At 35.6% G+C, this 22,500-nt stretch overlaps 1 protein-coding gene across 16 annotated transcripts in view; it reads left to right on the top strand.

Moving 5' to 3' along the window:
• The window catches only part of FOXP2 (forkhead box P2), a 572,585-nt gene that overhangs the window by 545,254 nt on the left and 4,831 nt on the right, over positions 1 to 22,500 (top strand). For all 16 annotated transcript variants that reach the window (XM_047694958.1, XM_047694957.1, XM_047694956.1 and 13 more), the window contains one exon: positions 1 to 131. This exon is cut by the window's left edge and continues 33 nt beyond it. In XM_047694958.1, coding sequence (XP_047550914.1) covers positions 1 to 131 — 131 coding nt within the window. The remainder of the gene's footprint in view (positions 132 to 22,500) is intronic.

Raw genomic sequence — 22,500 nt, forward strand, 5'->3', positions numbered from 1 at the left:
AGTAACCCGGGACTGATCAATAACGCCTCCAGTGGCCTGCTGCAGGCCGTCCACGAAGACCTCAATGGCTCCCTGGACCACATCGACAGCAACGGGAACAGTAGTCCGGGCTGCTCACCGCAGCCGCACATGTAAGTGGGTTAGCAGGCCGGGCAACCAGAAGGGCCAGGACGCATATGCTTGTAACATTTGGTATTCGTCTGAAGTTTCTAGTGGTATCAAAGTCCAAAATACAGTTTTAAGGGGAGTTAAATTGTCCCGTGTTCGTGATATGAGGAAGTGTATCAAAATCAGTTTTAATGCATCTTTTAGATTCTCTCCAATGTCCCATAATTGTTATACCAGCAGTCCTCTACAAATTCTTAGTAGTACTAACATTCTCTTGGGGGTAGAGCACTATCTAAGATGAGTCTACATCTTATGGGTCATTATCACAGTTTGGTTTGTATGGTGCAATAAAAATATTCATGATGGAATAAGTTGTAATTTTTACTACTATTACAGGTCTCTAAACCATTTATGAACTGTAGTCAAGATACTGCCCGTTTTTATAAACCGTAAAATGCAAAGTTTAACTGTTACCCACAGTTTACATAGAAGCTAGTAAAGTGTAACTTTTTGCCTGTCTTATAAATCAGTGTAATTACATATTCAACTTTAATTACTGGTGCGTCTGTATTGGCAAGGTTTATATGTTATATTTTATGCAAGACTACGATTCCTATTAATATTTAGCAGCTAACTATATCATTAATTACTCTAAAATCTTTCCCCTACCATCTTTTTAATGGAGCTGAGAGAGTAGATGTATTAAAAATTGATGTATTGTAGATTTCAGAAATGTGTATGACACTTTAAAAAGTGCCTGGCCTTGTTCAGTAGGCCAAGCATATCAGTTTCTTGTTTACTAAAAAGTATTGACCCTGGTAGGACTTAGAATTCAGGAGAAAAAAATTATAATCTGAATAATGAAGCATATATACCATCCAGTTGTTAGGATGAGTCGACACTTAATGTCCATAGCACCTAGAGTTAAACATCATATACTTCTAATTTCAAGTTATTGAGGTAAGAATGGTACTTTCTCTCATTTTTATATTTTCTTCCCCATCTCTGCATTAAAGATCTAGTCAAAGACCCGAATGAGAAATGTGGTCTTTATGCATGCCTATTTCCATCTGACCTTTCCTAGGATATTATTTTTGTTGACTTTTTAAACATCTTATTCTATTTGACATATTAATGTCTTTAAGATCATGCGCCTAATTGTTTTATAGCGCTTTTACTCTATCACCTTTGCAAAAAAACACACTGTGAACATTAATGTATTTTATAAGGTTCCAAACCATTACTTTTTCAAAATGGAAAAATTTGTCTTTTGGAAGTGTCTTTAGATGTATTAAATAATACAAAAGAAGTAATAAAACTCGAAGTAGAAAGAACATGAATATATGCTCTTGAGAGTAGCAGTACTCTAAAACATGGAAAGTGAGCAATCAGACAAAAGTTTTTATACCTCTGCTTTATCCTATCAGCTAGGCGGTGGGTAGCTTGAGGCCTTTTACTTTGAGCAGTTCTCCTGAGTATGCTGGTGCTCGCTCTCTCTATAAAATGCTAAAACAATATAACTTTAAAGAGCAAACAAGAGTTAGATCCCGTTTTCCCCCTTTTTAAAAAAGCCCTGTTTCAGAAAAATGAAAGATGTTCATAATGGAGGTGTTGGAGCTGCTGGTGTCACTCCCCGTGTTAGTCTGCAGCGGGTAGTGGTGCTTGTGTACCGTACAGAGACAACGGGCAGAGAAGTGTTTTCTTAAGTGTTAAGTGTCCAGTGATAAGAATATTAAAATAAAAAATTAACGATTCAATCAAATCATTTGTTAAACATTATATTTTACAACCTGAGATAATTATGGGGTTAAATGATGGCATTGCCAGGTTAGTTATATTTTTTTCATTTGGCAATTGCTATTTTAGATTTTTTCATTTTAATATCAATTAGTTCAGTTAAATGTGAAATATATCAATGAAAAAATAGGGTGTGTAAAATGACATATAAAAATCATAGATTTAATGCCTGATGGGTTTATAAAACTAAAATGTTTGTAGTCAGCATATCGTATGTTTTCTGCTCCTGAGAATTAGTGCATGTGAAAAACATTTATCTGTATTTTCCATAGAGAGGTATAAGGAAAGCTTCCCTTGGCTTATTGTGAGTGGATTTTGGAAAAAGAAAAAATTAGAGGAAGACCGAATTGGGTCTTTTCCTAAATTATATAAATTATAATCAAAATTTTATTTATCTTGCAAAATAATCGAGTTGTCATTCATTCTTTGAATCTGTTTCTGCTATCGTTAACTTTTTGTATATTAGACGTCAAATATTATTGATGGAATGTCATTTCAGTATTCTGTATCTTCATCCTTATAGAGTTTTAATATGCTTGTACCTAAAGAATATTAAGCATTTTATGTACATGATGAGGCAAAGGAAAAATATTATCTTATTCTCTCCATCAAAATTGGGCTGCATATAATTAAATGCACTTCAGTGTACTTTGAAAATTAAACAGAAGTGAAAGAATTATTAGAGAACATTCAAACTGCATGCTTATGTGCCCTGAAATGAAGCCGTGGTCCTTGTTTTTGGAGGGGAGTAGTTACACTAACGGAATAGTGAGGGAGAGGCAGAAAGGCATACGGCTTCCGGTATTTGGGCTCTTGGGACAGATGGTAGGGGTTCCGATTCCAGATTTAGCACTTAGTCACTGAGTAGGATTCATTTCTTTCCTCATTTTTCTCTACCGAAAATGAGGTAAGTAATAATATTGTCTACCTCATAGGATTCTTTCAGATGAAATGAGTGCCTGAAAGATAGTTATTCCTCCCCTTGTCCCTCATAGTGCTATGTACACAGTTATATCTTGTAATGCCTCATTGTTACTCTAAATGAATCTAAAAATAATGCTGAGATATTTCACATCTTAATGCCTTTCTTAAGGCATTCCATAAACATGTGGTTAGTTTCCTTGGCCATCCTTTTCCTTTTCCTCTCACCCCCTCTTATAATTCATGAAGTAAGCCAATCCACAAAAGGAAACCATATGCGAAAGAAATTAATGGTAGGGAGCAGGTTACTCAGGCAGAGTCAGCAGGATAAGAGATGTTTGAGGAAAAAAAAATGTTATCCGAGGTTATAGATAATTAACAATTCAGATGAATAATACCAGCCCAGAACAGGAATTCATGATATATGCCTAGAAAACATTGAGTATTAGATTTGATAGGAATTTAGAATATAAAAAGAAAAATAGAACTTAGAATATATGAAGTGGTGCCAGTAGACTGGTGAGGGTCTTAAACATCAAGCTCTGCAGTGTTTGTCTCAGTCGGTATGAAGCCTGGTGATGTTAGGAGCTTGAGTTTCATACTGTCAGACTGTGCTTAAGAAGAGTAATCTGGGAGTGGGCTGAAAGACCCTCACAGGTGGTAGGATTTCAGGAGTTCGGAGAGACTAGAGAACAGAAGAGAGATACAGAGACTGAGAGCAGCAGATGAATTCTTGCGGTAGGCAGTGCCGGAGCTAAGGACAAGACAGCACGGAGAGCAAGGAATCAATACAAGAAGGGCCGTGGAAAAAAGGAACAGACAAGACAACCCACTGAATGCTGGGGACAAAGAGGGGAATTAGGAGAAATCATAGCAACCTTGAAGCTCACAAAGAGAAATAGAAGTCACAAGAAGGTAGGCTTAAGAGGGAAAATGGTATGTTCACCATTTTGCTTGTTGAATCCAAGAACATAAGTGTCCTTAGATTCAGGAAACTGAACTTTGTTTAGTCTTTTTACTCCACTCCAAAATGGTAAAATCCAAATCCAAATGGTGACGTTGGAGAAGTAGACATATTCCTGGGATTGGTAGAGATGTTTTGAAGCTTTAGAAGAGTGGAATAGCTATGAGTTAATGCTTCTTAACAAATTATTTTTGGAGAACAGAACATGTTAAATTATCATCCACCTTCTGCAATTTGATGCTCCACAATTGACACTTTCTCTCCATTCCCAAGTTTTATTCTTAGAATGCCCTGAATGAAGGCTTTTGCCAAACTAGTACATTCATTCTGCCTTCGCTACTTGCCTTTCTGCCTTTTCCTTTTTCGGCTTTTCATCCTCTTTCTCTCACTTAAGTCCTACTTTCCCTTAAGAGCCTGGTGCTATTTTTTTCCGGAAGCTTGCCCCCGTAGCTTTGCTATCAGGAACCACATTTTTTCCGCACGCGGGAGAGCTTACTCCCTGTACTACGGTCTGCAACTAACATGGCCTCTGTGTGAGCATGTGCACATTCGTGCCTTACCGCATGCTTGCTTTGCAGATGTCCCCAGCTAAAGGACAGAAACTGTGTTTTATACAGTATATGAAATCTCTGACACGTCAGACCATGAAAAGTAAGTAGTCAGTAACCATATGCTAATGACTGTGGGAGATCAATTTATTTGAAATGGTTTGACTTCATGAAGTAATCCCTACAAGAGGAAAATCCAGGATTCTCTTGGAACCCTGAGGAAGAAGGGGAACAAGGGACTTTTAGGAAGAAGAGATAACTAAATATAATGTTCATCTTTATGTGGAAGCTAATAGATCTTTCTAAATATTGGTGGAGTACACCTGTGAAGTTTTATTTTTAATTTTATTTATTTAGTTTATATGTATTTTATAACTGTTCAAATTTATCTGAATAGTAAGTAGCAAGCCTCTTCACCTCATTCGTGATTATCTTCCCAGACCTTGCTAGATTTTATTTATCTTGTTGAAGGTGAATTAAAAAGAAAAAAATTTACTGAAATTAATGCATTATTAATCAAATCGAATGTTCGAGGGTATTTTAGCAAAAAGTAGGAAAGGTTAAAGCTGGGGAGAATAATAATATAGATTCTATATACTAAACTTTTTAGACTTGTTTTGAGTCTTTTCAATCAAGTAGATTTTTTAAATCTTTATTTTCTCTGCTGTCAAAAGAGTTCTAGAGCCATCATGGTCTGAACAATGGAAAGAAAATGTCCCTTAAGAGTCTGAGCTGTGGGGCACCTGGGTGGCTCAGTCAGTTAAGCACCTGCCTCTTGATTTCGGCTCGGGTCACAATCTCAGGGTTGTGAGATTGAGATCATCATCATCAGGCTTTGTGGTGGGTGTGGAACTGCTTAAGAGTCTCTCTCCCCCTCTGCCCTTCCCCACTTCTCCCTTTCTCTCTCTCTTTCTAAAAAGAAGAAAAAGAAAAAAAAAAAAGAATCTGAACTGTGTATCATTACAGTTTTAGAATACTCTTCCCTTATGCACCTCAATATCAATATTCCCTGCTTACTGACTTCTCAGAGTTCTATAGAATATGAAAAAAATTAATTTAGATTCTTATTTTGTATCAATATTTGTCTCTTAAAAAGACTACTTACAGAGGATTGATGCTGTGTTCAAGTGGAAATAATTTGAACTTAATCTCTCCTCCAATGTGTTAGACTTGACTGAAAAGACAAGAAAACATTTAGACCAGAGCTGCAAGGTGATCTCATAATAGAATCATTCCATTTCCTGTCTCCTTGCAAACCTAAATCAAAAAGAGAAGTTTAGTGATACACCTACCATATTCAGCTCAACTTGGTTGTTTCTTTTTTTTTTTTTTTTAACTAATCAGTTGTTTCTCCTCGCTCTCCATAAGTTGGCTCAGAATTGCCTTTTTTCTCTTGAAAAATGTTAAATGAGATTCCTATTTTTATATTTTCAAATTTTGTTTCTAGAGATCAAAATCAGTGCTCTTCCTGAACTGGTTTTGTATTGAGGGCTTTACGCACAAAGCCTTCCATTGTCATGTCGTTCCCCTTTCTGATTATTAGAGTCTCCTACTGTTGAGTTTTCAGATCATTTCTTACATGTCATTCCTGAATCCTTTTAGCCTCTATGTCATTTCAAAGTTCTACTTGCTAATATTCTATATTAGTTGCAGGTGATTATTATATTTTCTTCCTCTTATTAAAGCAAATATTTGAAGTTTGAGAGTTAATGATCTTCTATATAGAATCAGAATGTTAATACGGTTCATATAAGACTAGAAAATAAATTTGTTGTGTCCTTAGAAGCCAGAACTTTAGAGTAAGGAAATCAAAAGCTGAGGCATCACATAAAAGGAGTAGTGTAGCATTATTTCAGGACTACGGTGGGGATCCCAGTAATCTTTTTCATTAAGGTGTTGAACACATATTATACATGCCCCAGAACTTTCTATACCTTGTATGTCCCTGTCCTCTTTCCAGCATGCTTCTTGAGAACCTCAGTTTTTCTGTCATTTCAATGATAAACCTCAGCCTGTCCTAGCAATAACATTTTGCAACACAGCTTAAAGGGACTTCTGGGCTCCCATTTTGAAAATCTAGTATAAATCACGAATTGTTTGGAAGCATAATGAAGATATTTAAGCATATAATACCTCCTTTCTTCCTCCTATTCTCTTTGGCCGCCTTAAAATTTAAATTGCTCTTTGTAGGCATGTGTAGAATTTGCAGACCCTACACCTTTAGTTGGTGATATTTTATATAAAATCCCTACAGACCTTAGATCTCTCTGTGGACAAAAGCATTTAAAATTGGAGTGGCTCTGTATTTCAGAGGAAAACAGTTTGAAAGTGACTGACAACTTGAGCAAGTAGAATGCTCCCTCTCATTGTTTTCATGCCTGTTAAGCCCACACTTATTTTTGTTGATATTTTGGATCATTAAGAGGCATTATGAAGCTCTAAACATAAAAGCTTTTTTCCCCGTTGCTTTACATATGCTTTTGCAGATTTTATAATTCACAACTTTTCAGTCACCTTTAATTTTTTTTTTTTTTTTGGTCCTAACATTTCTAGGTCTCCTAATTTTCATTCTGATTTAATTCCATTTTTATTTAATCTCTGAACTTTTCATTAACTTTGCTAGTTAGCTTTGAGATCTCTTTCCAAAGTGATTGTACAGAACTTATGATTATACCAGCTCTTTATCATCTCATCTTTTTTTTTTTTTTTTAAGTGCTACAAGTGTGGCTCAGTGGCTGCTATTCTTTTTTACATTATTCCGGTCCCCATATGTGGCACTTACAACTCATTCTAGTTCCTCTTAATAAAAAGATCCTCCCAGAGGTACAGTGCCTTCAGCTAAAAGGTGTTGTATCCCTACCGTGCCAATTGTGGAAATTTGTGGGTTCCTATAGGGTTTTGAAGGATTTTTATAGAACTGTACAGATGATATCTGACATCCATGGTACAAATCCCCACCATTTAGGCAAAGTATGTCAGAAAACTTTTAGCTGACAGTATTGTAGCTTACTGCTTCTGTTTCATATCTAAAGAAGTTACTTTTTTAGAAGGTACATCTTCATTTGCACTAACACTAGTTGAGCCTTAGAAATTTCCTTTCTCTGAGGGTCAAAATGTCATTGACTGAATTGCTAAAAAATGAATATTGTTAGTCCATATTAATTTCATTCTACCTCTACAACCAGGGGAAAAAGGTGGGTTTTTTTTTTGTTTTGTTTTGTTTTGTTTTGTTTTTTATATACCCATATGGTATTTATTATTATTATTATTTTTAAAGATTTTATTTATTTATTTGTCAGAGAGAGAGAGAGCAAGAGAGCACAGGCAGACAGAGTGGCAGGCAGAGGCAGAGGGAGAAGCAGGCTCCCTGCCGAGCGAGGAGCCCGATGTGGGACTCGATCCCAGAATGCTGGGATCATGACCTGAGCCGAAGGCAGCCGCTTAACCAACTGAGGCAGCCAGGCATCCCCCATATGGTATTTTAACTTCAGCTTTTGACATCAGGCTTGGGAAGTAGACGTGTATTTGGGGACGATGGGCATTTTATGACTAAAGGTGTTTATTATGTAATGTCAGCTATCATTTCAGAATATTACTTAATGTGAAGTTGCTTTCCATGATAAAAATTATATTTTAATATATGTTAAAATTATATGTATTTTAACTACTTTGGCAGAATTTGAAATTGATCATTAACGTAAGAACCACAATGTACTTGAATACTTTGGCACCAAAAAAATACAGTTTAAAACATTATCTCAGGGTCTCTACCCTCCATAAGCAGTTTTCATCATTAGGGTAGAATTCAAGAATTTGAATAACCAACAGATGACCATCTAGTTTATTATAACTAGTTGAAACTCACGTTCTTTAGTTTGTTCAACATTATCTTAATCTTTGAAGACTAAAAATAGAGTAGCATCATCAACACAGTTAAAAGTCAGGAGCAAAAGTATTCATTGGTCACACAATGTTACCTTACTATAGAGAAAATTTACATTTGCAACATTAAATCTAAGATCTTTCTGCTAATTAGCAGGTCAAAAAAAGGACAAAACGTATTAGATTTAGAATGAGAGGTAAATATTGGTTTTACTCCCTATTTCAATCTCATGTTTAAAACTAACAGAGCATAATTTAGCATAGTTCAGAAGAAAACGGAACAATGAGTCAGTCCTACATTTAATTTGAGCAAAGGAATCATTTCAGCAGAGCAACCAGTCTCACGGATTAGACAGACCTAATGACATGAACCATACATCTGTAAACCCCAGAGGAAAGTCATCTCTGTAAAGGTATCCAGGAGATAGCTCCATCAAAAGCTAGCAGTGGATGGGAGGTATCCCATCAGGCCATTTGGCAAAGGGAAATAGACAGCAGTCCAGAAAGATGAGTAAGCCACATCAGGAAGAACTAGCCACAGCCAGAGGACCCAGTTATAGGACTTGGAAGCCAAGGCCTTCAAGGACCCAGAACCCAAATTATCAAAGAGGGAATTAGAACCAAACAGGGACAAACCTTTTGTGTACTCTCATACCCATTCTGACAGTTTGACTGAGACTTAGTCCAAGAAACAGGGCAAAAACACAAGTCCTGGATGAATGGTTTAATGGAGTTCTGGAGCAGCCCCAAAGCTGACTTAATGGCTGAGTGTCAAGATGTAATTTAGACTTTTTTTTTAAATTTCACTGGCCAACTGATTAGAATTATAAAGATCCTTCACTCCATAGCCAGACGTTTGTTGAAAGTTTTTATTTGGGAGACACTTAATGGAATAGTACTAATTGTATCTCAACAGGCAACTACTGTGATTCTGAGAATGGGCAAAATCTATCTGTGCTCATCTAGAATCAAAGCAATTACATCTGTATTTTCATTTTATTACAGCTGTTTGGGTCACATCTATTACTGTTATCAATCAAATAGAATGATAAATCATAATGAATTTTGTTGTTATGTTTTTTCAAGAGCACTACAGCAAAACCATCTGAAATCATTTGGGAGTGAGCCTTCAAATCATGTAAAATCCCATTTCTTTAAACAATGTTGCATAAATTTGAATAAATTTCAATATACTGCTGAAGGTAAGGGCAAGAAATCTTAGAGAAATTTCGATACACATATATATGCATGCAATTTATAAAATTATGTTTATTAACCTTAATCCACCTTTTTGTTACATTTCTTAGAACTTCTATTGACTTTAAATGGAACTTTGGAACTCCGTTTCAGGGTCAGACCCATTGGGTGTAGGATAGAAATATAAACTGTATCATTTAGACAGGCAATGTATCTTAGAAGAGAAACTTTTATTATAATCATCTGGAAATAATATTCCTTTGCAATCAAACACTAAATGGGTGTGGTTTTTTAGGTGACAGATTAAGGAGGATAGAAGATTTATTAAATATATTAGGATTAAAGTTGTATTCTGACCTTAAGATGAAAAATTAAAATTTATTTGTCTGTTTATCTTTAGCCAAGGCAAAAAGGTACAGAGAATTGATTAGGGCATTTTCCAATTATATTCTGAATAAAACAAACAATACAAGGTGTATATAGAATGAGGAATCATTTGTTTGCTCCAGTGTTTCTCTCCCTCTTAAGGATTACACATTTCTGGGAAGAGGAATATTTTTCTTTTCATCAAGAAATAAGCAGAATTTCTGTCTGTTGATATGAGGTAATACTGGAGTAGTAGTTATGAGACTGTTCTAATGGTAGCTATGTGGAGATTCATTCAAATCAAAATAAAGATAATTCAGTCAACAGCAAATTTTTGTGATAAATGTCATTTTAGTTTACAAAAAAGAAAATTTTGAAAAATAATAAACTGGAAAAAATTGAGCCATACTAGTAAAGATTGGTTTTATAATTTCTTAATTAATTGTGAATTTATCATGTCTAGTTGTTTTATTTATATGGACTCCTTACTGACTTTTGTAAATAAGAGAATTACATATTTTTCTAAAGTGTGCTTAATTTAGGATATAAAATCTATATTTTAGTGGAAGAAGTCAGCCTTATCATTTCAAAAGAATAAAATCTTAAGTACAATTAAGTAAATAATTTCTTAATAACAGTGTAACTTTGTGATTTAATTACTCGCATTAGCCTAAGATCATGTCTCATTTTAAGAAGTACTAAGAAAATATTCTCTTTTAAAAACAAACTTTTCCTTTTAAAACTTTAGTTTTATTAATTAGCTTATTTCTTTGATATGTTAAACTAAAATACTTCCTACACAAAATATTAACAAATGTTTAAGAGTTACTAATGTTTAAGACACATAAATTGTTTCTCACTTCAACATGACTTTATACGAATGGAAATAACTAAATGTAATTTTTATAAATCTACCCTTAAATTCCAAATATAATTATATCATTTCCTTGTATATGTGCTAGAAGGAAATGACTAAAACTGAATTTCCCTAATCTCCATTTTTCATATGCTTTCTAAATGAACATCAATTATTTTACCAGTATTCCCATAAAACTTGTTCTTTGGGGAAAAAAAAATCCAAACTTTTTAGAAATTACTTATTTGCTATGATTATATCTACTAAGATATCAGTTAATAGTAAGTTAGCTACTCAAAAATAACAAACAAAACCAAAAATTGAGTCTCATGAAAGTACATTTTTCCATCTTAATAAAAGATTCATGTTTATGTTTTGGAATTCATTTTACATCTACAAACACGTATATATGTAATAAGCATGAGAGCTGTGCCATTAGCAAATACAAAATATTTAAATCAAATTTTATTCAAGCACATATAAAATTGATGGTTAAAGTGCTAATCTTATACTTTGATTTTTTTTTATAATGCTTATATACTAGTGGTCATCATTATTCATGCAACAGTTATGTGCCAAGAACTAGATCGACATGGTAGATAGTTAAAAGAAAGTCCCACCTTATCCAGGTATTTCCTTTTAACTAGAAAAATTTTGATGTTGTTTGGTGAAATAGTCAAATCCTATGCAAATCAATGCATAGCATTAGCCTATAGCAATACTCAGTGTACTCTGATATTTCTTTTTTTTTTTTTTTTTTTTTAAAGATTTTATTTATTTATTTGTCATAGAGAGAGAAGCGAGAGTGAGCACAGGCAGACAGAGTGGCAGGCAGAGGCAGAGGGAGAAGCAGGCTCCCTGCCAAGCAAGGAGCCCGATGTGGGACTCGATCCCAGGACGCTGGGATCATGACCTGAGCCGAAGGCAGCTGCTTAACCAACTGAGCCACCCAGGCGTCCCTGTACTCTGATATTTCTTAATGTCATTAATCAACAATTAGGCCATAATGATAAGTAAGAGATAAAGAATTTGTATGACTATAAATATTTTCTGTTGGAGTGAGATGGTGTATCCCATGTAAGTTGAAGGTGTCCAACTAAACTGAGTAGAAGTAAAGCATGGTTAGGTACTGCACAGATTTCAGTATACTCAGTATGTTTCTCCAAGTAACTGCAAATATAAATTCATTTCACAGGGTTAAGATTGCTATATTGGGTCAAATGAAATCAATTTCCAAAGTAAAATTGAAGCATAGGGCCCTAACACTATTTATGAGGATAGGTTTTTTACCATTATCCTGGAAGTAACATTTTTTGTAGTAAAGACCCATAGTTACTGATGGAAGCACATTTATCCTTCTGGTGTACTAGGACAGGGGGAAAGGCTACAAATATTCTCATAAGATTTGTAAAAGATGTATTATACCTCTTTGTAAAAAAAAAATGTTTATTACTCTTCTCGGTAGGCACACTGTATGAAATGTATTACAGTTTTACTGAAATAACTAGGATTATCTAAAGAAAAGATACAAGGGAATCTCCTATAATGAGTAAAATGCAAAAACAATTTTAATCTAATCTTACATTTAGTTTTGACTTGTAAATGTTTGATAAAATTAACTTTACATTTCCTGAAATTGCCTGTATTGTAGATAGGAGCCATTAACTGTAAATTTTTTTTCACAGCATTTGCTGGCATCTACCATAACATTTAAGACTTTAAGATTTTATCATTAGGTTCCTGGTATTAGTAGATATTGTTTTACTGAATGGCTCAATCAGATTTATATTATGCCACTGAGTTTGTCTCAGACATGATGACACTATGTAAATATTTTAATTGTCACATTGATAATATCTAAATAAGGACACTCCATTGATTCTTTACAGTCTAACATCTATTTGCTTAAATACATTTTGAATGTCTCCGTTTAAGAGAAATTTATTCACAGTACTTTCTTATTCTAAGAACAAAACAAAACCCAGAAACAGTATATCAGACCTTTTACTTAGTCCTGAGTAAGGAGCAAAGGAAGACAATTTACATTCCTCTAGGGAATATACTGTGTGACCACAATCTAAAAAGCTAAACTTCCCCATTATAATTTGACTCTTTGCTTTAGGGTATAGGCAAACATTAACATTTCTTCTGCCTTTCATTGGTGCCTTGGGTACTTACAAATTTCACAACTGAAGAAGCAACACATTTCTCTAAGCAACGAATCAGTCTGTTAATGTAGTTAGTCCTCTGTGTTTTCGGTGTATACCACTACTGAGGGTGGGCTGTAAAATGGAAAGATTAAACTAGAGTATAAACATCAGTTGCTACTTGGCATTTCCTTCTGCTACAGGCTTGGCTGGTTACATAGAACAGAGATAAGTTTCATTCATTTAAGTTGAACAAGCATTTAATGAGCAACTATTGTGTGCAACACACTGTGCTGAAAACTGGCAGAGGGTCTGTATCCACAAAGATGTAAAAACTCTAATAGAGGGGTGGAGATGCACATAGTGTCAGAGACCAAATAAAGGAAGAGCCTTACAACCAAATTGTAAATTCAAAGCCTTATGTGTAGGTTCACGGAGAATCAGAAAAGGCTTTGTGGAGGTTGTGGCTTTGAGTTAGGCCTAACATGAAGTAGGTTTTTAGGGTGAACTTTATGAAATTATTGCTATTTGACAGGTTTTGCTTGCAAAAATAGTTGCAACTGAGGTATAAAGCATGGGTCTCATTCAGGGAACAGGTAATAATTCTTCTGCCTTAGTATGGGCAGTCTGCCTAGAGAGGTATCTCTGCTGGTTAAGATTGGACAGGGACTGGGACCCCTGTCTTAGACCCCTTCATTAGTCTCCAAGCTGATGGTAAGGTAGGGACATTTTAAAAATTCATCAATTATTTGGAAATTGTTAGCAAAAACCTCACAGGTATATGTTACCCACTTTTAAAAAGACTTACTTTTTTTGTTGTTGTTACTCATCTCTGGAAATACTAGATTTTTCAGACTTGAGAAAATAGCCATACTTAATGCCCTTTTCCTTTGATACTCAGTTTTAAAATACATTTTTCTTTTTTTTTTAAGTTTTTATTTAAATTCCAGTTAGTTAACATACGGTGTAAGATTAGTTTCAGGTATACAATTTAGTCATTCGACTCTTCCGTACAACATCGGGTGCTCATCGAAACAACTGCCCTTCTTAATTCCCATCACCTACTTAACCCTCCCCTCCCACCTCCCCTCTGAACCATCGGTTTGTCCTCCATAGTTAAGAATCTGTTTCTTAGTTTGCATTTTTCTCTCTTTTTTCCCCTTTGCTCATTTGTTTTGTTTCTTAAATTCCACACACGAGTGTGAAATCATAGGCTATTTATCTTTCTCTGGCTGACTGATGTCACTTAGTTTAATACTCTCTAGCTTCATCCATATTGTTGCAAATGGTAAGATTTCATTCTTTCTTATGGCTGAGTAATATTCCATTGTACATATATACCACTTCTTCTGTATCCATTCATCAGTCTATGGACACGGAGGCTATTTCCATAACTTGGCTATTGTAGATAGTGCTGTTATAAACATTGGGGCATGTGCATCTGTTCAAATTAGTACTTTGGGTAAATATCTACTAGGGCAATTGCTAGATCATAGGATGGTTCTATTTTTAACTTTTTTTTTTTTTAAGATTTTATTTATTTATTTGACAGACAGAGATCACAAGTAGGCAGAGAGGCAGGCAGAGAGAGAAGGAGGAAGCAGGCTCCCCGCTGAGCAGAGAGCCTGATGTGGGGCTCGATCCCAGGACCCTGCGATCATGACCTGAGCCGGAGGCAGAAGCTTTAACCCACTGAGCCACCCAGGTGCCCCTATTTTTTAACTTTTTGAGGAAACTCCATACTGTTTTCCAGAGTGACTACCCCAGTTTGCCTTCTCATCAACAGTGTAAGAGGGTTCCCCTTTCTCTGTGAACTCACCAACACCTAATTATTTCCTGGCTTGTTGATTTTAGCTACTCTGACAGGTGTAGTTTTCATTTGTATTTTTTTGATAATGAATGATATTGAGCATCTTTCCATGTGTCTCTTGGCCATCTGGATGTCTTCTTTGCAGAAATGTCTGTTCATGTCTTCTCATTTTTTATTTGAATTATTCATTTTTGGGGTGTTGAGCCTTATAAATTCTTGATATATTTTGGATACTAACCCTTTATCAGATACATCATTTGCAAATATCTTCTCCCATTCTGTGGGTTGACTTTCAGTTTTATTGTTTCCTTCACTGTGCAGAAGTTTTTTATCTTGAGCAAAGCCTTTAAGTGACATAAGAACACAGACTAAAGATTAAAAATAAATCAAAATTTTTGATACCAAGGATCAACAGCCTTAATGAGTTTTTGTGGTCATTGCTGCTACTGGCATCATAATCACAAAGAAGACAATAGAGTTTCATTTTCAGTATCTTTTTTTTTTTTAAAGATTTTATTTATTTATTTGACAGAGAGAGATCACAAGCAGGCAGAGAGGCAGGCAGAGAGAGAGGAGGAAGCAGGCTCCCTGCTGAGCAGAGAGCCCGATGCGGGGCTCGATCCCAGGACTCTGAGATCATGACCTGAGCCGAAGGCAGCGGCTTAACCCACTGAGCCACCCAGGCGCCCCTCATTTTCAGTATCTTTCTGTCTTCCACTTTCTAACACCCAAGCTTTCTGGAATCAACTTCTCCTCTCCCTTGAGCAATTAAAACAACAAATACAAAGATTAACCAAAATTGTGTATGAATTATAAACAGTCATCATCTCTTTTAATTTTTAGAATTTTTCACATAGATTTAGACCCATCCAGCTCCATGGGAGAGTTTATCAGGGAACTATTTCACATATGTATAAATTTAGGAGCAAAGGATGCAAAGCCTTTTTACTCCCTGACCTATGGCCTAAATTCTTCACTTCTCTCCTCTGTTTCTAATCCCTCCACCTCAGTCCTGACCATCATTACCTTATTACACTGTTTTAGTGACCTCCTAACTGGTAACCCTACGTCCAGTGTCCTACACTCAGTCTAGGTTTTGTAAGTTAATCCTCCAAAAACTCTTCTATCTTTTCACTGCCAGGCTCAGACACCATCAATAGCCCTTCAGCTAGCAGAGAATAAATTTTAAACTCCATAAAATGCAACTCAAGGGCCATTCACCATCTGACCTTGTTCTGCTTTCTAATATATTTCTTTATTACCAACCATCCTTTCTCCATGGCTTCTGCACGCTCTCAGGGTTCCCACAACACATTTAAGATTATCCATTTTCCCCATTTCCACTCAGAAGGCTCTTTGCCTTGTCTCTGCATTATGAACATTTTCACATATTTCAAAGCCTACCTGAAATGACACCTTCCTCCTTCATAAAGCACTCACTGATTGCATTGTCAGGATTTACCTCCCTTCTTTCCTAACACTTTGTCAACTGTGATATCGATCACATCCTGCCTGGTATCAAAGTTACTTGTGTATACATCATACTTCCTCTGCGGCACCGGAAACTCTATGAAAACCATTGTCCATATCAGCCCCTCGTCCAGTAGTTTGCACATCATGTCGAATTGATTCTTTTCACTTCTAACAAGAAGTAACTGTTATCCTCTAGAAGTACTTCCATTTCATTTATTGGCTTTGTACCTTTTCTGTCAGGTAATAATAACAGACTTTCTAGCTCTCCACCACTAAATAGTTTCCCTCCAATTACCTAAAGAAATTCCAAATAGCATTCGAATTCTCCCAAGTGTAAATTATCTTAAATTAGGAGGTGGGGATACCTTCTTTAAGCAAGAAACATAAGTCACTGCTTTTCTGTAGTAAATAGGAGTTAGTGGACTAAACAGAGTGGCTGTATTACAAATCTCCCATTTTGTGGGAAGAAGAGCTTTTAAACCCTTCACAGTGAATTTCTAGATTCTAGTTGGAAAGAATATCCACTATTTACCAAGTGGGTCATTTGCTTTAAAATCAAAGATAAACTTGCATCCAAATCCACTCAAAGAAATACAACATATTTATCAGGTTAAGAACTACTAAAGTTTACCTTCTGTCTGCATCCTTCTGTTACAAAGATTGGTCCTCCTAAGTCTGTACTAATACAGATGCCTGGCTTGTGTTATGCCCAATAATTAAATAATTGACTGGCAAAACCATCCAATACAAACTTCATAGACTCCTTCCTTAAGATAGGTTAAACATAAGTTTCTATTATCCTTCATGCAAGATCTCATGAGGAAGACAATAAAAATCAGTGACTCTACTAGTTTTACTTTTCTTTCTTTGTGCCCTTAATTCAAAAATAAATAAATAAGTAAATAAACAAAGCTTAATCTTTGATGTTTCAAATGTATAGCACCTGTTTCATTCCTGGAAACAACTGATTTTATTTGTTTGAAGTAGCTTCTACTTTACTTATTATTAAGGACTGCAGTTTTAATCTGTAAGACACTTCAAGTCATCACTGAAGTAAGCGGTGCATAAATTTCGAATCTGTGGTGGGGGGAGAATGGCATGATGACTATCCCAACCGTCTTCAAATCCAGAGAGAGTCATCACCAGAATAGTCAAAGATTTCTCTCCTTTGTCCACCTGAACTTTCTCTTACTTTGTTATCTTAAAAGAATTCCACTAAGAGTATATATACTTTGGGATTCTTCTTAGAGACAGGTAATCTCTCCCAGCTGTTAATTCCTCCCATCTCACTTAATGGCTCCTTCTCTTAGTACACTTATGACAGGCCATCTTGTAGTTATTTGAGTACATATTTCTTCCATATTAGACTGAAAGTTCTTTCATAGATATTTAATGCCCCCGCAGTGCCTTATATGTAGGAGGTACTCAATAAACTTTTGTTAAATTAATTATTGGCATTAAGAGATAATAGTTACATGTTATTGGCTTTTCCTATCAAAGCAAGATTGAAGCTCTTTACATCATTACAGACACAGGGGACTTGGCTTAATCCACAGCATAAAGGAATATTGGGCAGAAAAAGTTTCTTCCTAATAGGTGTGTGTATGTCGCTAGATCTCTGAAAATTTCCACTTTTCAGTCAACTTTGAGTTCATTAAGTTTTCTCTAGCTAAACATATATAATCAGACTTCATAAGCCAAATGTGATGCAGGCCTGGACCATTTAATGCATGCATGTTAATAATTTTAATGACAAAATGATGATGAGGCCTGGGATGGATGACTGAGGAGAATAAATATAGGAGCTCCATATATAGAGCTTTGCATTGACAGCCCTTCTACTTTGCAATTTGCTTTCCTCTGTTGATCTGAAAATGATCCGAGATTTGGGGCACCTGGGGGGTACAGTCGGTTAAGCAATGGACTCTTGATTTCTGCTCAGGTCATGATCTCAGGATCAGGCTATTGAGCCCTGAGTCAGGCTCTGCACTCTGCGCGGCATCTCCTTGTCCCTCTCCCTCCGCTCCTCCCCCTGCTTGTGCGCTCGCGTGTGCTCTCTCTCTCAAATAAACAAATAAAATCTTCTACAAATATTAAAAAATAAAAATAAAAAATAAAATGATCTGAGATATGACATGAACTTTTTGGCCTAGTGTTTTAGTGTTTAGGAAATTATTGTTAAATAATTCTTTGCAATAGTTATTGAAATATGCTGTGTTATTTTGTTCCCTTGATTTTATTACCTTAAATGTACTTTTTAGGAAGGGCAGCTATTATTAGGATTACTTTAATAACCCTAATGCCTGGCATCTGATATGTGGGGCCCATATATCATTGTTTTGTGACTTTTCTGATACAGTAATAAAAATCTCACTTTGGGAGAATGGCTAAAATGTTTTTAGAGCTAATTAAGCTCATACAGTGTTTAAAAATTAATTAATGTATTTATACCATATCTTCTCCCTAAAAGTATTTAAGGTTGTAATTGTATCATAACTGTATCTAACATGTATTGATCACTTATGACCCAGGCTCTGTTCTAACTGGTTTACGTGTATAAAAAATCATTTAATCCTCATAATGACTATATAAAATAGGTGCTTTCTTATTCCTCCTTTGTGAATAAAGAAAATGAGGTAGAGAGACATTAAGTAACTTCCCCAAAGTCACATAGCTAGGAAGTATGGGAGGCAGGATTTAAACACAAATGTTTTATCCTCAAAGCCAATATAATTATATATAATATAATATATGTTATATTATATATAATTAACCACTTAAGCACTGCTGCATGACCAAAGTTATAATTGAGGTGCCTAAACTGTTCAGTATTATTTTATACTTATACTTATAAGTTAATCAATATATTGAGTACATAAAATTTTATATATTAAATTACACCCTGGGTAATTAAAACCTGTAAAGTAATTTCATTGGAGAAGGGGATGCAGAGGGAAGAACTGGTGAGCACTGAGCAGAGAGGGTGTTTCTTTAAAAGGATTCCTTTATTTGAATCATCAGAAATGTTTCTGTGCTGGAGGGGAGCATTTTCCTAGAAGAATTAATTATCCTGTAGTGATGTTTGTACATTAGGTACCTTAAAGAATTGAACATTACAGAAATACCTACCTTTTTTTCCCCAAATAAATGAGGGATGACTTGGTGGCTCAGTCAGTTAAGCATCTGCCTTCAGCTCAGGTCATGATCCCAGAGTCCTGGGATCAAATCCTGCATTGGGTTCCTTGCTCAGTAGGGAGCCCGCTTCTCCCTCTTCCTGTCACTCCCCCTGCTTGTGCGCTCTCTCTCTCTCTCTCTTTCTGACAAATAAATAAAACCTAAAAAAAAAAAAAAAAAGAAATTAAATGACCCTCGTATCTGTAATGGGGGCAAATAGGATAAGATTGCTAATGGCCACAGAAGAGACTAATGTCCCATTTGTCCTGCAATCCACCAAAGACATGTGGTCTCCTGGTGTTTGATTTCCCTTCAACTTTCACACAACAGAACGAATGAAAGCATGGAGCTCTCTGAGACCCAAAAATGAGAAACTTCATATGAGTAGGTGTAATCATGATCAAATTTTACTTTTAATTGAAAAGGATTCCATCCATTGATAGGCATAGGTCCTGGAACTTTCAAGCAATTTTATTCTCAGAGATGTTTACCCTCTCTTGTTATTTTTTATTTCTTTCTTAGATATTAAATTGGTAGCAATCAGTATTTTGGAAAATTGAGTATTAATGACTATTGGCTTTGATTTCACTTTATTTTAGTAAGTTAACAGCCTAATACTGTAACCTTAAGGGAAAATTGTATTAACATCTTTCCCAGTCTCATACTTTGTTTGTGAACTAATTCTGGATGGAAAGGATTCCAAGAATACTTAATTCCAGAAAGAAATTTTTCCTTTCTCTCTCTCTCTCTCTCTTTCTCTCTCTCTTCAGTAGGCTCCACACCCAATGAGGGGCTTGAACTCATTACCCTGAGATCAAGAGTTGCATGTTCCATGCATGGGCTGAGCCAGCCAGGCATCCCAAAATTTTCTCTTTTAGATTTAGTGCAACTGAAACTCTTACTGACTTGATGGCACATAATTCATTCTATCAACATGTATTTAGTAGGTGTTTGCTATATGCGTAGCTCTCCTGGTCTGTGAAGTTCATAGCCTCATTGGCAAGACTTGGTACAGCCACCACTAGAAAGAGTTGCAGTGCACCTCTTTAAGGCAACATGGGATAGCAAGAATAACAAGATTCCAAGAAACTTTCCAGAAGCCAGCCTGTGTGCCAGTCCTGGCTTTAGCTGTGCTTACAACACTTGGAAAGTGGCTTCTTTTCTAATCTGTGCAATGGGAGCATTGAATAAAATTATGTTTGATAGAATCCTAATATTCAAAGATTCTGTAGTTTGGAGCATCAGAATGATTAACAAACAAACAAATAAAAAAATGCTTTGGAGGGACAAGGTGGGAGATCAGTGCAAACTGGATGGTCAAACCAAGTCTTTAGAAGTAGGCAAAAGTTGGTCTTTAAACAGCAGACAGGTTGTGCGTGGGTAAAACATGAAACTGAATGGAATTTCGGGTTCTGTATACCCACAGAGGTTTGAGGACAGCACATAGACTAAGTCAGCACGTGAAGTGACTTGGAATAGGAACTAGGCATGATGTTTTTTTTTGTTTGTTTTTATTATTTATTTATTTTTTTAAATTAAGATATAAAGTATTATTAGCCCCAGGGGTACAGGTCTGTGAATCGCCAGGTTTACACACTTCACAGCACTCACCAGAGCACATACCCTCCCCAATGTCCATAACCCCACCTCTGTTTCCCTCCCTCCCTCCCCCCAGCAACCCTCAGTTTGTTTTGTGAGATTAAGAGTCTCTTATGGTTTGTCTCCCTCCCGATCCCATCTTGTTTCATTTATTCTTTTCCTACCTCCAAACCCCCCACTTTGCATTTCCCCTTCCTCGTATCAGGGAGATCATATGATAATTGTCTTTCTCTGATTGACTTATTTCGCTCAGCATAATACCCTCTAGTTCCATCCATGTCGTTGCAAATGGCAAGATTTCATTTCTTTTGATGGCTGAGCATGATGTTTTAAGGATGGTATTTGGCATCTGGAATAGACATTTTATTCAGAAATGCTCTTGTTCATAGGTCAGTTGAGTCCTACCTACTGAATGACTGAGAGCTTTTGGCTTAATTCTGTCTAATCCTCTGTATCTCAGTTCACACAGATTTGTGTACAAGGCAATGACATAATTAAATAAACGTTCCTTGCATATCAAAATCCTTCAAAAAGGCAAAGGAACATACCTTCATAGGTATATCCTTTTTCAAAAATTATCTCTATATGTTTGTGTTTTAAAAAAATACATCGTGTTTGCTGTTTTTTCTTCTTTATCCAAAATTTGAGACTTTCCCACAGGTCCTTTATTCAATTAAGATCCAACCCAGAAAAGTAAACCCCAAAGAACTGGATACTCGTAATATGGCAGCACTGCAGCTGAGGGGCCAGTGAGAGTGGAGCAGGGAATTAAACAAGAGTAGAGAGACCACTTAGGTCTTCTCAGAGCTCTCATCATTAAGACACACCAACTACATAAGAGGTCACATCATTTGACTAAAATACAGGATGCCCAAAATAATATTAATTGACTTGAGGGTAATCCCATTGAACAGTGCTAAATATCTGTGTGTATCTTGTCAGCCACTAAGTATCTGTTTAGAAATATTCAGCTATTTAAGCTTGAAAGTTCTGAATATTCACAGGTCATTTATGAGACCTAATTGGGAAAAGGTGCTATTATCTTAACCTAAGGAGTTTATTCTAATTATTTCCAGTACTTAGAGTTTTAGCATTTACTAAAATGCTCTGAATTCCAGATTGAAGTTGGAAAATCTAAAATTATAAATTCAACTTACAATGATTATTAAGTCAAAACGTCATTTTTTATAAAAGTCATTAAATGAATATGAACTTTCACAAGTAATCTTATTAGAATATTTCATTTGTATATTTTAGAGGGTACTTTGGGAATATTAACATTCGATTTAATAAGTGTTTAAAATTCTGAACGTGTCTATGTGGTACCATAATAACGAATTGGTTTATCAGTCATTTTACTCAAACTATTGGCTAGTTCAATGAAACACTGAGTCAAAGTAGTTGTTGAATTCAATCGGTAGATTTTTTTTTTTGGTCAAAATAATTGGTTTTGTCTTTAAAATGATCCTCGTAAACCACTTTTATGATTTCAGGCTTTTACTCTTTCTCATCTGTGGGTACGCACAAGCACGAATTATACATAGATTCCCCACCATGACCTCTATGGTGCACCTTATCCGGACTGCATGTTTCTAATTTTCTAACCAACTATGTAACCTTTTGTTAGGAACAAACAGTTTATTCGTTGCATAAAAAAA

The sequence above is a fragment of the Lutra lutra genome, chromosome 11 (genome assembly GCF_902655055.1).
Source record: "Lutra lutra chromosome 11, mLutLut1.2, whole genome shotgun sequence".
Lineage (NCBI taxonomy): Eukaryota > Metazoa > Chordata > Mammalia > Carnivora > Mustelidae > Lutra > Lutra lutra.